The sequence below is a fragment of the Glycine soja genome, chromosome 10 (assembly GCF_004193775.1).
Source record: "Glycine soja cultivar W05 chromosome 10, ASM419377v2, whole genome shotgun sequence".
Lineage (NCBI taxonomy): Eukaryota > Viridiplantae > Streptophyta > Magnoliopsida > Fabales > Fabaceae > Glycine > Glycine soja.
Window position 1 is genome coordinate 3,028,016 of NC_041011.1, and position 14,862 is coordinate 3,042,877.

The window sequence follows — 14,862 nt, forward strand, 5'->3', positions numbered from 1 at the left end:
AGAAAAGGCGAAGAATGAAAAGAAGTAAAAAAAGATGGATTGCTATTTTCTCCAAGATGCTAGGTGGCCCAACAAGACAACAAATAGCACAAATTAGCATTAGGTTGAAAGGTGAAGGAAACAATTTTTAATAGAGAAGAAAAAAGAAAGACACAATATTTGGTTTACATAGAAACGAGAAAGCAAAAAACCAATTACTATAATATTCTTGAAAATAAATAGAATCATTAAGTTAAAAATAATTTAGTTCAATTAGTATAAAATCCCATCCTCTAAATCTCCAAAATTTGAGAAATAAAATTGGATGAAAAAAATAAATCTAACTATGCAAGAGACCCAGAAAATCTAACTATGCAAGAGACCCGACAAACCAAATGAATGCACCTATTACCATTTTCTTTAGCACATCGTTTTCTTTATTGGGTTGAAATTTTTACTACGGATAAATTATTTTGTTTGTGGTAAAACAACTCCGCCTAACCCCAAAATAAAACAAACCGAAACAGCATTCGAAATACCATTATTTTGGCCGGTCGTAAACGTAGAACATTTGTAACATCATTGAATCTAAATTTGGGGGGAAAACATTCTAGAAAAAGGGGAGAAACATAGACAAAACTATTGTAGAGTAATCCCTAATCAAATATTTTAAGTCATACAAACAATCTTTCCCTGTCTGCGTCAACAATCAACTATAAAAATATGGAGACTATTCACTGTTTGAGAAGCAATCATGCAAAAAATGATGCAAAAATATTGGGATCTCAGAGGTTAACAGCTCTGCTCCACTGGTTCAGGGAGTAAAGATACCTTTGCCATCAAAATCAAAGGAATACTGTTGAAACTGAAATGCCAAAAATCAGTTAAAGAGCTTGATGAGAAGCTATCTACCTTTCATGTACTTGCTCAAAGCAATTTAGCTACGGCAATTTATGTAACCCGAGAGAGATAAAACTCTGCAGTCTTAATGCTTAAATTTTTACTTTTACAGGATGAAGAAGCGAAGAAACCAGGAATCAGAAGAGTTCTTTCGCATGAATGCACTTCAATCTATTTTTCCACAATCTATCAAGTAGGCACATTCCCCACTGTTTGTGGAAGTTCAAGCTTGGGCAAGAGCTCAGAGGCAACCTTGTCAAATGAGACAAGGTTGAGACGATTTTTGTTTCCATTCATAACATTTGACAGATATGTTATTTCCTGAGCAACCACATTCTTTTCAAATATTTCAATCCAAAATTCATCATCTTCGTTGAGGTTTGATGATCTTAATATATTTACTACATTCTCCAGTGTTGCTACATTCCTACCAGCACCACAGCCCATGGCTGTTGCAGCACCCACTGCATTTGCAATTGCCAATGTATTAACCAGTGGCATATTATGTATAAAACCATAGACAATAGCAGCTACAAAACTGTCTCCACATCCGACAGAGTCAATAACATTCACCTGATAACATTTTAGAAATCCAATTAGTTCATCACAAAAAGATGAATCTTGTCAAAGGAAAAAAATAGTCAGACATAAGTTCAATAAATATTATTGTGAGAGACGATCATATTTGAACAATCAATAAAGAAATAACATCATATACCTAGAGCATACCAAACACTTGAGCTTGACTATTCCTTTGAAATTCATGTTTGAATCATTAAGGGGAAAAAATCTTCCAGTTGAAGAAACCACAAGCAATGTTCAGGACATTTTGTTTTGAAATATGGTCTTTCATAAAAAGTGGTTATAGGCTTATAGCCTTATCTTTTCATTAATATGTCGTCAACTGAAATTTTCACCTTTAAGCCAATAATACCTATGAAACTAAATACCAAAGTGGGTCATAGCACTGTTAAGCAGAATAGCAGTATATAAACTGGAAAAAAAAATATTGTTTCAAAATTGCTAGAATTTAACAGAAGCAATGAACAAAATCAGAATGAGAAAGCTAATGCCTTGAATGCAGGTGCACAAGCTACACTCGATGCTGTTATAAGAATCGAACCCTTAGAACCCATTTTTACAATCACCCATTTTGTGCGGATCCCTCTTTTGAGAAACTCCTGCCCTGCCAATATTGGATCTTCTATGCCAGTTAATTCCTCAGCCTGTAATGCAAAACAATAAAATCAAAGATGTCATTAAATTAGAAAGTAGTTTGTAAAACTACCTACAAATAGCAGAAACAAAAACATTTTTATTTTGCATTACATTATTTTTTGGGGGGGAATAAGAGAAAACCAATATCTTCTGTGCATATTGCCAGGCCAAATCTCACCAAAAATGCAAACTCCAATAGTTTGGCAACAAATGGACTTCTAACAAAAGTAAAATGCTGCAGGATTTATATAATCTGATCAACTCAAGCCGATGAATTTCATAATATTTGGTATGTCTCATTAACAAAGATAGAAACAAGTCTACCAGGCCACCACAAGTTCAAAGTTTACTGAAATAGAGACTTTGAAATGGCAGACCTGAGGCAATTTGGAAACTTAAATGGATTGTGAACAATCTGTAGAGCTGCCATCCATGCTTAAAAAATAAAACTTAGTCACCGCCTAATGGCAAAATCTAGTTATTTTCCATTTGCCTTGAAATTCTATGGTAGAGAAAGATTATTGAGGCAGAGCAGATTTATAAGAAAACAGAAGTGACGGATGAGAATTCAGCTTGGAAGTAAGGTTTAGAGTGAGCATTTTATATAAACGAAAAATTGGAGAAAAAACATATTCCACCAAGGCTGGGGAGAACAAGGCAACCATGTGACTGAGGAGGGCATTGATGGTGAGAGTTACAACACGGATACAACTAGAAAAAGGATAGTTACGGCTGCATTTTTTACTTTTCTCAACCTGAACCAATACACAGACTTGTATCTCTACCAACCAAGATCATTTCATTTGTTGAATGGGCCATCCTTTGAAGTCTGCAGTTGTCAATTAGATTGGTCCAAAAGCTGCTGGTGTCTTTTTAGTCTTGACTCATCCATCAAAGAATGTAGAATAAATTTGGTGTAGTGGTAGTAAAAGTTAGCATGTAAATAGCTGACAAAGGAAAATATAGTATGAACTTGTACATCAGGACTAACTTTTGAAATGCACTGAATTTCAAAAGTGATTCAAGTGAAACAAACCCATTAAATAATAATGTGATGGGCACCCTACCAAAACCAAGGTGTACAGTAGGGGAAAAGGGAGTAGCAACAGAGGATGGTGAGAGTCTGGTGGGCAAACGGGAAACGTTAGTGATCATTGATCAGTATTTATGGGTTTGGACTGTAAAAACCCGCATATGCTTATGAATTAGGCCTAATTTTATCCAGCATGCAGACATCCTGCCATATTTTTGAATTAAAAAACTGATAAAGACAGATGATAAGCACGGTACATATGAGTCTGAAAAATTTATTGACTGACACAAGCAAATGAATTTTCAGGATAACTTTCAATTAAAGATTATCCTTTTCTTCATACTTCCAAATGTTTCATGTGATTGAAAGAACAAGTGAAGCAAACTGAAATTTGCAAAACTACACAACACTTTCAAAGGTTCTAGATTGATACAGTTTTTTGGACAAAGTACTCTTTTGCAAGGTGAAAGAATCCATAAATATGCAAGTAGAAATATATACAGCATACATAGAAAGTTGGACAAACAAACAAAATATGTCCAATTGTCCATACTGAGGAATGGTGGAAACACTGCATAAGGTTACGAAGGTGCTCAAAAACACACAATATGATTATGAATTCCTAAATAACAAAACAAGAAACTGATAGATGGAAACGGATAAACATGGAGTGCATGCCATGCATCTAATTGCAAAGTGCAAACAGCATTAATATATAGCTCAAATGAGAGACAGAAGGAGAAATTATATAGTTGATAAGGCAAAGAAAAAGAGTAATTATACAACACCATATCAGCAATAGTACAGCTAAATCTTAAAGCAGACAACCATAGGCAATCATGATAACCATCAAGGATAAATGTAATATGAGGAGAGATTTAAAACAAACCTCGTCAGAAGTTAGAAGAAGAACATCACTCATTCTCAGTAACTGATTAAGAGCTCTTTGTTCATCTGGGGTCCCAGTGGAGAGACTCTTTCCACGTGGTCCAGGATCAAAGAAGATTGAGGTGCCAACTTCAACAGCATATTCCATGGCTGAGAGTATTGCACCAGGAGAGAGCTCATCAAATCCATATCCATTACAGAACAAGACCTTTGAGTTTTTAATAGCCATTTTAACTTCGCTGGACAATTTACTCATCCAATGCAATATAGGCTCCTCACAAAAATCAGCCCGACTAATTGAGAAAACATAGTTAGGGATTTATAAACAAAAATACGAGAAAAAAATAATGACCACCACAATAGCAACAATACAAATTAGAAGACAAATGATTTATACCTGCAAAAACCATGTCTTTGTAAAGGATCAACAAGAACCCAACATAAAAGAGTTTCACAAGAGGCACTACTACCAGAACTGTTGACGATATCGTCATTAGTAATCATCCCAACCAAACCAATGCCCTCATCATGAAGCACATCTGACAGAAATTTCCCATAGATTTCATTACCCACATGACCAATTGATATGCAGTTGAGTCCTAACCTTGCAGCTGCTATAGCCATATTGCAGTTTCCACCTGCTTCCCAATATTTCTACACCAAAAACCATAGGATCATCTAAGGAAATACAACCATTTGGAGCAAATAAATATGAAATGAACAGTACAGAAAAGGGAGGGAAAATGCAAGAATGACAACTTAATTGTCCATTATTAAGAGTCTATTTGGGTAAACAACTAAGTGTTTATTGAATAAGTAACTATCATGTATGTAACTATGTATGAATTGTTTTCATATAAGCTATCCTGAAGAACTAACTCAAACAAGCTAAAAACAGCTAAAGGACATATCGTATGTTATTTTCAGAAATTCTCCCAAACACTTACACAAGTACTTATGCCATAAGATAAGTCCGAATAAGCTGTAAATAAGCTCTTCTAGACACACCCAAGTGATACTTAAGTATGCAGGAAGCAGACTTGCAAATTCTTAGGGGTAAAAAATACAAAATCACAATTAAGATAACAAGTTCGCAATTGCAACCATATGTTGTTGGAGAACAAGAAGAAACAGTAATAGCATAAAGGAGGAGCATCTATGTAATGAATGACTAATGACAAGTTAACTGGTAACAGTCCCATGGAAGTGAACTTGTCGTGGGAAGGATAATTCTGGACCCCACTCCTCAGTGCAGTGTCCCCCAGATTTGGTTTAGTCATAAGAAGCAGAGTTTATATAATTCATCAATGCCACACAACCACACCACGACCGCAGTACCGCACACAACGATTTAGCCACTGCTTAAATACTTTAATTTGGCCATATAACTAATCGATGTGGGATCTCCAACGAACGAACCCTTAATTAAAAAACCCAAAGTTTCTTTCTTTCTATGTATGTATGTATGTATGTTAAAAGTGGCGATAGAAGAGAGGTGAGAGAGAGAACCTTGTCAGGAGGAGATTGGGCCAAGCGGTCCATGAAGGCCTTGCGTTGAAGAGGGGAAGGAGGGGGCAACTGGGGGACATTGAGAACGATGTCGACGCAGAGGTTGCTCAGAGTGGCAACGTCGACGTGTTTGGCAACGTTTGAATGGAGCGAGGAGGGGCTGGGGACGGAGATTTCGAGGCCTCTGAATGCGCGATTCAGAGGCAAAAGGGTTAACCCATTGGGTTTTGGCTTTGGTTTGGAAATGGAAGAGAAGGAGGGTCCATGGGGATGATGGATTGGGGAATTGAGGGCTTTGGGTGGGACTGAGAGAGGCATTCAGCCACGTTTTCGCTCAGCTTACCCAACTGCACCCGTAACGCAGATTGCAGAACAAAGGATGGATATGCCGTAGGTTAGTGAGAAACCAAAACCGTTTTCATAGAAATCTCCCTTTTCTAAACCCAGAAAAACTTTTTTTTCTTGTCTATTTGCTACTTTTTCTTAAAAGTGCACTCACACTACCATCTAGCATCTAAAAGACTAAAACACAAATACAGTAATACGTGGGTTAAGTTTGTTAATTTTTACTAAAAAATTTACTTTTATATAAATTACCTTCAAAATTATATTGATAAATCATTTCTAATTGATTAATAATATAAACTTTTATAATATATAGTTATTGAATTTTGAGTAAATTATATTTGTACTTCATGAATTTTTTTTCAAATTACATCTTGACACTCTTTTTTTTCCCTCTAATTGGATGTGAATCCAACTTTTGTTGGACATAAATTCACCTTATTGGTATGCATGCGTTAATATCATTCTTTATTTTTTTTTAGTTTAATTTTTTTTGTGTGTGTGTTGGATTTTGGATTTGATTGCTGCGTTTTTGTTGGATGTGTTTCCAACTCCTGCATTTGTGTTTTTAATTCATCTTCTTGAAACATTTATTTTTATGGCTAGGTATTTGATATAATATCTCAATCAAGAGTTACATCTTCTTCAAGTGTTAGCAAGTAAGAGTCAAATATTAAACGAAAAACTGGTATTGTCTTAAGAAAGGCCAATTCTAAGTATCAATTGTTAATTTATTATTGAGTATTTAACAAAGATCATAGGATAATTTCATCTGCACATATTTCAATTGAAGTTAGTTAAGACGTTAACAAAAGAGGGATAAAAGTAATGTAAAAAAAAAAGGGATATTAGATGCAATTTGAGAAAGACACGGGTGCGAGTGTAACAAAGATATTATAACAATTTTGTCTGCTCAGATATCTTTAATTGACATTAATTAACAACATTAACAAAAGAGGTAAAAACAATAAAAAAAGAGAAATATGAAAAATGTGAGTATAATTTACTGTTGAATTTTTATTTAAGACATTACCCAACCATTAATCAATCCATCATTAAAAAAAAACTGTTTATATCAGTATAATATGATATTTGCAAGGATAGTTTTGTCATTTTCATGAAATTTATATTATTATCCATTAGATTATTTTATACTTTATCTTCTTCATGACCTTTCTTACTCTTATCCTTTAATCTTATTCATTCTTCTTCTGTCTTAACTCTTAACCACTAAATTAAAAATAATGGTAGATTTATAGGACAAGCATTCAAATAGTAAATAAGACCGAACCAATTAAAATTATTTTATATATTATAAATTAGAATATGTTATTTGGAGAGTGAGACTTATCCTCTTTATTAGATATTTAACATCATCTTTTTTTTTATGTATTTTACACACTATTTTTCTATTTTTGTAACTAGCCAAAATATTTTTCTCTCGATTTTTAACTACACGTCTGATATCCCTTTCAATTTACTCTTTTTTTTTATCTCAATCTCTAAATTAAATTTCAATAGTCTTAGTTTTAAGAAATTCTTATAGAAAAAATTTATTTATTTATTATAAATCTAAGATATAATTGATACATTTAAAGTTATTTATTTGTTATAAATTTTAATTATATAAGAATAAACATTTATTTTAAGCAATTTATTGACTACAATACTAGTTAAGATAAGGTATAGCTTAGGCCTTGTCAATGCACATTTGGCAGCTTAGACTTGGAATTTGTTTGATTACTATTGTCCTTAAAAATATTCAAGGACCTTAGCTGGCCTGATAATAACTTAATTATTAGTTATTATCCCACATTATAAACTTGCGAAGAAAGGCTATGTAGCATGAAAGCCTACATGCTTTGGGAAAATTGTTTAATCAAGTATTCTATCAAATAAATGAGTTTATTCATAAATTTAATTATGAAATTTATTAAAGTAAATTAAAATAAACTAAAAAAATTATTAAATCACTTTCACAAAGACTAAATAAGTTTATGGATCACTTTCAGAAAATTAAATAAACTTATTAATCACTTTAATAAGATATAAATAACTTGTTTGCATTGATAAGGTTAACAACTAGTTTAAGTTTTTTAAAATGCAGATTGAATTACAGGTTATAATGAGACATACCAATAAAGTCCAAATTTAATTTGAGCCTCTAAGGGGAAGCCCAAATCCTATAAATGTCTAATTTTATAAAGCTTATGAGAGGTTTTTATTGAGTAAATCTGCATCGAATCATGATTGAATCAAGTTAAAAAGAAAGATCCACATTTAATTTGAATTCAATTTAAAACTCAAACACTACATTTTATTGGATAAGTTTGGACTAACTTGATTGACCCAACCTATTTTACCATCTCTAAGTGATAATTCTATCCAAAGATTCATACAAGTTATTGTTCGATTGTGTTTGAAATAAGAAACAAATAAAATTAAAATGAGTTATGATTTTATGATGTACTAATATATACTATCAACCAAGTACCCGTCAAAGTAAAAAAATAAAATATTAAAAACTACATACATTGAACCATACAATATATATTAACAAAAGGCATTAAAGTAGAGGTGAGTACAATGTCCCTTTTATCTTTCCTTTTTTAAGTAAGAAAAATATGCTTTCCACGTTAGTAAAACATGTGCGTAGAAATCGAAGATAATTATATATTCCAATCTTATAAAAAAGTTGAGGCTAGCTATTCAGTTTGCTTACAATTGGTTGGTTGGCCAGTCTTGTGACGAATGTTCAACCTAGACAAGCCAAACGAATCCTAGTCAAATAGCTAGGCATCACCATTTAAGCTTTAAGCTTATTATAAACATATAGGCAGTCACTATGAAAGGTCGTTATATAAGATGCATGTCGAATTCACCTCAAATTTGTTCCCCAAAAAACCAAAAAAATAAACTCAATGCTCTTTTCAACATTTAAGAATAATTCCCCATAGCCACACACCCAATCAGATGCTCGGAAGCATCCAGTATACCTTGCGTAAAACATACCACATCTACTTGGTCAAGAATCGCAGATTCTCTTCTCAGTGCATTCTCTTTCACAAGATGTTGCTCTAGCTATGCTATAACTATCCAATCCAACAGTTCTATATCTAGCAATCTTGTGCCGGGCCTATATCTTATACCACAATTTGGACAAAATTTAAAAGAAATCAAATCCAGTATACAGAGCATCCGGGCAATTAGGTCGATCTTCTTAATTAAATAAATAAATGCATAATGTACTGGTAACTTGGCTGCGGAGTAGCACGGTAGAAGGCAGCATTTCATAGTATTATCTCTGGTTGGAACTTCTGTTCCTTGAGTTTCTGAGCAAGTTTTTCAGCTACCTCGCCATACGCTCTGGAAACAACTGAATCAGGTGCAGCCAACACTATGGGGCGTCCCTGATCACAAGCTTCTCTGATCTCCACTTCCAGTGGTATCTGGAATAAATTGTTGAATTCAAAACATGTCAGAAATACCCAATAAATAAATTCAATTTGGTTGATCAGAAACCATAAGTTGGTGGATTTACTTTACACATTCGATTATCTAAACACTCATTCCTCATGCTCATACCCAAAGAGAAATTTTATGGCAACATCAAAGGAAAGTAAAAAGTGATTAGTTGTCGCATAAAAATGTGTAAAAGATCTATCACTGAGTAAGACTAAGAAGTTTGACCAATTGCTTCATTCAATTAAGTCCCCATTAAATATCAACAAAATTATATTTAAAAAGTTCAAGCTACATACATATAATCAACATACCTCGCCTAAAAATTCTAATCCCATTTCAGAGGCTGTCCCTTGAGTCCCTCCTTTACCAAATATGTAAGAAGGTTCACCACAATGCGGACACTTGAAGCAGCTCATGTTCTCCACAATTCCCAAAATCTGTGAGAACAGTTCAAATTCATGTATGAATTGACATCAAAGGTAGGATGCATTCACAGCTTTTAGATGATATGTGAACACCATATCACCCGAAGGAATGGTTGATATATCAATGGTAGGCATCATGGATTTCATTCTCAGCATCCTAATTGGCACACACGCATAAGTGTCGGGAAATTAATAAAAAACCCCCAAAACAGACCATAATAAGCACAGATGTATATGATTCCACCAGATGTTTGGTACAAGATATGCTTCTCGTCTATATTCAGACTAATCTTAGCATCATAAATAATTTACGAAACTAAGCCATTAGGATTTCTAAAAGCATAACACTCACTGACTCCTAAACACTGATTCCAATCAAATGCAATCGACTGATTCACTAAAATTGGTACTTCAAAGTTCAAACAACCTAATAAGGATTCAGTGCTTGTGTGTCACTAGCTCAAAAACCATACAATTGATGACACAATGCTATCTTACTATATGCACACACCAAATGATTAAGCGTTGGACACCAACAGAAATGCATACAGATGTATATTCTCGTAAACATGAAAGAAAGCAAGTACACCAAGTGATTATCATACCGGAACATCAACTTTATTGAACATTTTTACTCCCCTCCTGGCATCCATTAATGCAACATCTTGAGGAGTTGAAACAATCAGTGCACCTACCATACAAGCAGCCATGACCATGAATAACCAAAGAAAACTAATTGCATGGAAACTAGTTTAAAAAATGTCAATATAAAGGTATATTAGCAATACTGTTATAGTATGAAATATCAAAATATCATGATACTTTGTTCAATTTTGTCTTTGATTTAATTAAACTTAAAATTATTTGTTTTAATGCTTATAATTCAATTAATATTCAATTGAAAATGTTTCAGTTTTGAATTAACAGAGCATGGTAAACAGGTCTAGCGACAAGGTTTGTTGTGTATATCAAGCAGATGATAACAAAAAAGACTAAATGCATAAAGCCAGGCAAAGTGAAGGTTCAAGATGTTTGCCAAAGTTGCTTTTAAACTTCTCCCAGAGGTTATCCCCCTAAGAGTCTCTGACTAGAACTATCTTCCTAACTAAAAACTGAATCATTAATATACTTTCTGGAAGGTGAACTCAAGGTATCCCCAGTCAAGAGTTAGAAACTAATCTCTTGAGATACCGAGATTCATTTAAGATATTGATTTCTCCCAATAGATACTCAGTCATTAGCATATAAACATGCAACATCATGCACACCTATTAGCTGCATGAAAATATCTTTGTTTCTATTGTTATAGCTAAGTATTATAAACACATAATAGACTAGTATATGCCCAAATACATATAAATATTTAAACAATCAAATCCCCATCGAAGGAACTGTGCAGAATTAACTACCCGATAATTGCAGATTTTGAGACATAGCTATCTGGACATCACCAGTGCCAGGAGGCATATCCATCACTAGAATGTCCAGGTTACCCCAGTCAACTCCCCTTGTCATTTTCTCAAGAGCATTTGATACCTTCAATAATCCAGCAATAGCAATTCAAATAAAAACACAACAGAAGTGGCTTTTTGCAAGAACATGCATTCAATAAGAAATCTTTCATAGTATATCCCAACAAACAACTAAAGTTGTAGAAGACAGTAACAGCAAGAAATAGTAAATGAAATGGAAAAGAAGAAAAACTACGAAGAAAGGCAGTCATAGGCATACCATGGGACCTCTCCAGACAATTGGGGCATCCTTCTCCACAAGGAACCCTATTGACATACATTTGATCCCATAATTTTCAACAGGAATCATTTTCTTATCTGAAAGTAAATGAACAGCAAGATATCAGCATTAACTGTAATGGAAGCTGGAAGAGCATTAGCAACAAAACTAAGCTTAATATACAACTCATATTGCTTTGACATTATCACCACCATTGGTGGACTGTAGAAACTAGGCCTCTGTTTGGATAAATTTCTCCATAAGCACATAAGAAGGAAAGAAATGAAACAAACTTCTTTCATAAGTTAAAATCAGCTTTTAGAGAAGCTAATATAAAAAGAACTCCGACGTATTAACATATGTATAATTTCCTTTTTACTTCGAAATTTCTTCCCTCACAAATGCTTGTGGGTAAATTTATTCAAACGGGGCCTAGAAAGCAAACTTTGATTGATATTGATAGCTACATATATGCAGTTATCCAATGCCACTGAAGATGAATGTTTCCGCGAAAAGAAAGAAAAGGATATACCATGAGTGACTTCAGGCTTTGTATTGATGTTCATCATTGTGGGAATGCTGGGACCATACACATCGGCATCAAGCAAACCAACCTTGAGCTGACACTTTCTTGCAAGTGCAACAGCCAAATTAACTGCCAATTCAATTCAAAGTTCAAACAACACTTCACTCATTCAAATCAACACAACTAAAGGATAAGAGATCAGAGGGGTTTTTTTTTTTTTTTTTTTACCAGCAGTGGTGGACTTGCCCACACCACCTTTGCCAGAGGCAACGGCTATAGTGTTCTTCACCCCATCTATGCGAAGATGCTTTGCATAGCTCCGAATACTTCCCAGCCTCTGAGCACAACAACACAATACAAAACATATTCAATGGGAGTAATTATACACAAACTACCTTTTATTTTAAACACCCTATCAACACCTCTCATTTCTCTTTTATCTCTCTTCTTATCATATCATAAATCCTATCATACTTATCATTTTTTCTTTTTTTACACTCTCTCTGTGTTAAATAACACATTGAGTGTCTATCAAACATTTTCCAATTCAATGGCCCAAAACATTGAGACGCATAAACAAATAGGCAATTCAATTCAACAGTGTTGAGATACCTTACCCTCATCAATTGGTTTGATATCGAACACAATGCACGCTGCTTCAGTGAAGTAAGACCGCGCTATAAACCCTAAGGAACAAGGTTGTCTGGTTCTTATCATCACTCACTCTTTCGTCTCTTGTTTTCAGTCTTTCTTAACGGATCTTCTCTGTCATTCGTGTATGTAACGTGAAAATTAATTATTATTTTTATACAAATTTGAAAATTAATTTTAGACAGATTAATTGTAGTTTTTTAGGTTTAAGTTAGACGCTAATTTTTTTTAGGATCATTTTTGTACTTTTAACTTTTTTATTTTTTTATACTTTGGTTTACATTTATCTCTTTTGAAAGCAATTATCAAATTTATTAATTTAACCAGACAATTACAGGATACAAATGCCATGCTATTTTCTTTCTAAAATACCTTTTGCTCTTATATATTTTCAATAATGTTTGCCAGCTTAATTATCAATTTACTTTCCAAATTATATTAAAAGATTTAATTTGATTTTCAAATTTCTAAAAAATTTAATTTAATCTCCAAATTATTTTAAAACAGACCAATTTGATTATTATCGTCAAATTAAATTTATGTTGTTATCTTTTATAAATCTTATTTTAGTCTTTTAAATTTGTAACATTAAACAAAGTGACAGTTTTTAATTGTCATTGTCTTAATTTTATTTTATTAAATTAAAGTATTTATTATAAAAAAATAACAAATTTACAATGTACAATAATCTTATAAAAACCATTTACATTATTAATACATAAATTATTTAATCTAAAATTTACTATCCTAATATGCATATTAATATTTTTTAAAATTAAAAAAAAAAAAGTCAAGGGAGTCATGGCGGCCCCAATGGCTCAAGTGCACATGTCCCTAGTTGACGGAGGTAAAAAATAGGATTTAAAGAATGATAAGGAAGGGTTGTAAAAACATGACTTAAGGAATAACGAAGATGTGGGGTAAGCAAAATTAGGGTGTAAAGGATATTAAAGATGAGGTGTAAAATTAGGATTTCTATTGAGTTTGTATAAAAAGAGTATCTTAGTAATAAAAAAAATATAAAAGAGGGAAATATACTTATTAATTAAGGGGTATAAATATCAAAAGCCTTCAACCTAATCTCCCAACCCATTTTTTTGTTGGGTTAAGTATAACTATGTGAGTTTTGTTGGGTTCACCCTTTTATCAGATTTCCATAAAATATTTCTACAGTCCATTTTAAATTTGAGTAAAAGAGAAAGAATTTGAAGGTTTATGTAAATAAAAGGTGACATATGGATTTGAATAATTTGATTATAGTAATTAAAAGCTTGAGATATTAAATTTATATAATTTTTTTATTAGTAATCAAAAGCACACATTAAGATATTGTAGCAAAGAAAGTACGGATATATATATATATATATATATATATATATCTTACAATACACGGCTAAAAAAAGAATAAGGAAAATAAAAATCTATTAATTAAGAAATTGTACAAAAGTGTAAATGAAAACTTATCCAAACCAAATTAACTTATAAACTAATCAAAGTTGATGATGAATTACTGAAGTGCCTTATCAAATACACCTCATGTTTAAGGCATTTGAGTGATAAATTTAAGTAGTGTTTATTACAAGTGGCATACAGAAATTGACTCGGACCAATTTTAATTTTTTTGAAAACCAAATTAATAATTGGTTGGATTAATCGAGTCTTACCCAAAATGATTCGAACTAATTATGAAATTTCAAGTTGAGTTGGGTGATTTGATGATCAAAGTCTACCAACCAGAGAATAATCAACACTAAATTCAATCAAGCATTGAACACCCGTCCCTTCATGCATGCAATTAGTTACTTTCCAAGCATGCAACTTATTCTCTTTCACAGTATTTGTTTGCTTGGAAAGATATAAAGAAGAATATATAGGAAAAGATACGGTCCATTGTTTCAACATATTAAAATTTGTAGAAACTCATTAACAGAATAATTTTTTATTTTAGAAAATGATTGACAGCACAACCTTTCATCCATTGTTGCATCTGTGCAAAAGCAACGTGTTGAGCAGTCGGCATAGCCATGAACCAAAACAGCAAAACTTATATACACTTTTTATATTTATAATCGTTATTATGTATTAATTATTTAAATTTAATATATATATATATATATATATATATATATAATATTTTTTTGTTTCATTATTAATAGTACAACAAACAAATGAATTATCAAATGCTTTAACTA

The 14,862-nt window shown here is 32.6% G+C and overlaps 2 protein-coding genes across 3 annotated transcripts; both read right to left on the minus strand.

Moving 5' to 3' along the window:
• Nucleotides 1-536: 536 nt before the first annotated feature.
• Nucleotides 537-6,018, minus strand: LOC114371974 (fructokinase-1-like). The gene is made up of 5 exons (XM_028329334.1): nucleotides 5,528-6,018; nucleotides 4,416-4,672; nucleotides 4,020-4,311; nucleotides 1,953-2,105; nucleotides 537-1,452 (listed from the first exon to the last, which is right to left on the minus strand). Exons 1-5 carry the CDS (start codon nucleotides 5,843-5,845, stop codon nucleotides 1,069-1,071), a joined length of 1,404 nt encoding a protein of 467 aa, XP_028185135.1. The 5' UTR covers nucleotides 5,846-6,018; the 3' UTR covers nucleotides 537-1,068.
• Nucleotides 6,019-8,633: 2,615 nt separating this feature from the next.
• On the minus strand, nucleotides 8,634-12,790 carry LOC114370138 (iron-sulfur protein NUBPL-like). Of its 2 annotated transcripts, none has more exons than XM_028327425.1 (8): nucleotides 12,632-12,790; nucleotides 12,248-12,356; nucleotides 12,026-12,148; nucleotides 11,494-11,591; nucleotides 11,172-11,298; nucleotides 10,368-10,453; nucleotides 9,649-9,774; nucleotides 8,634-9,321 (listed from the first exon to the last, which is right to left on the minus strand). In XM_028327425.1, exons 1-8 carry the CDS (start codon nucleotides 12,734-12,736, stop codon nucleotides 9,163-9,165), a joined length of 933 nt encoding a protein of 310 aa, XP_028183226.1. In that variant the 5' UTR covers nucleotides 12,737-12,790; the 3' UTR covers nucleotides 8,634-9,162. The 2 variants fall into 2 exon arrangements, with proteins under 2 accessions (XP_028183226.1, XP_028183227.1); XM_028327426.1 differs by having other exon boundaries at nucleotides 12,637-12,782.
• Nucleotides 12,791-14,862: the final 2,072 nt, after the last annotated feature.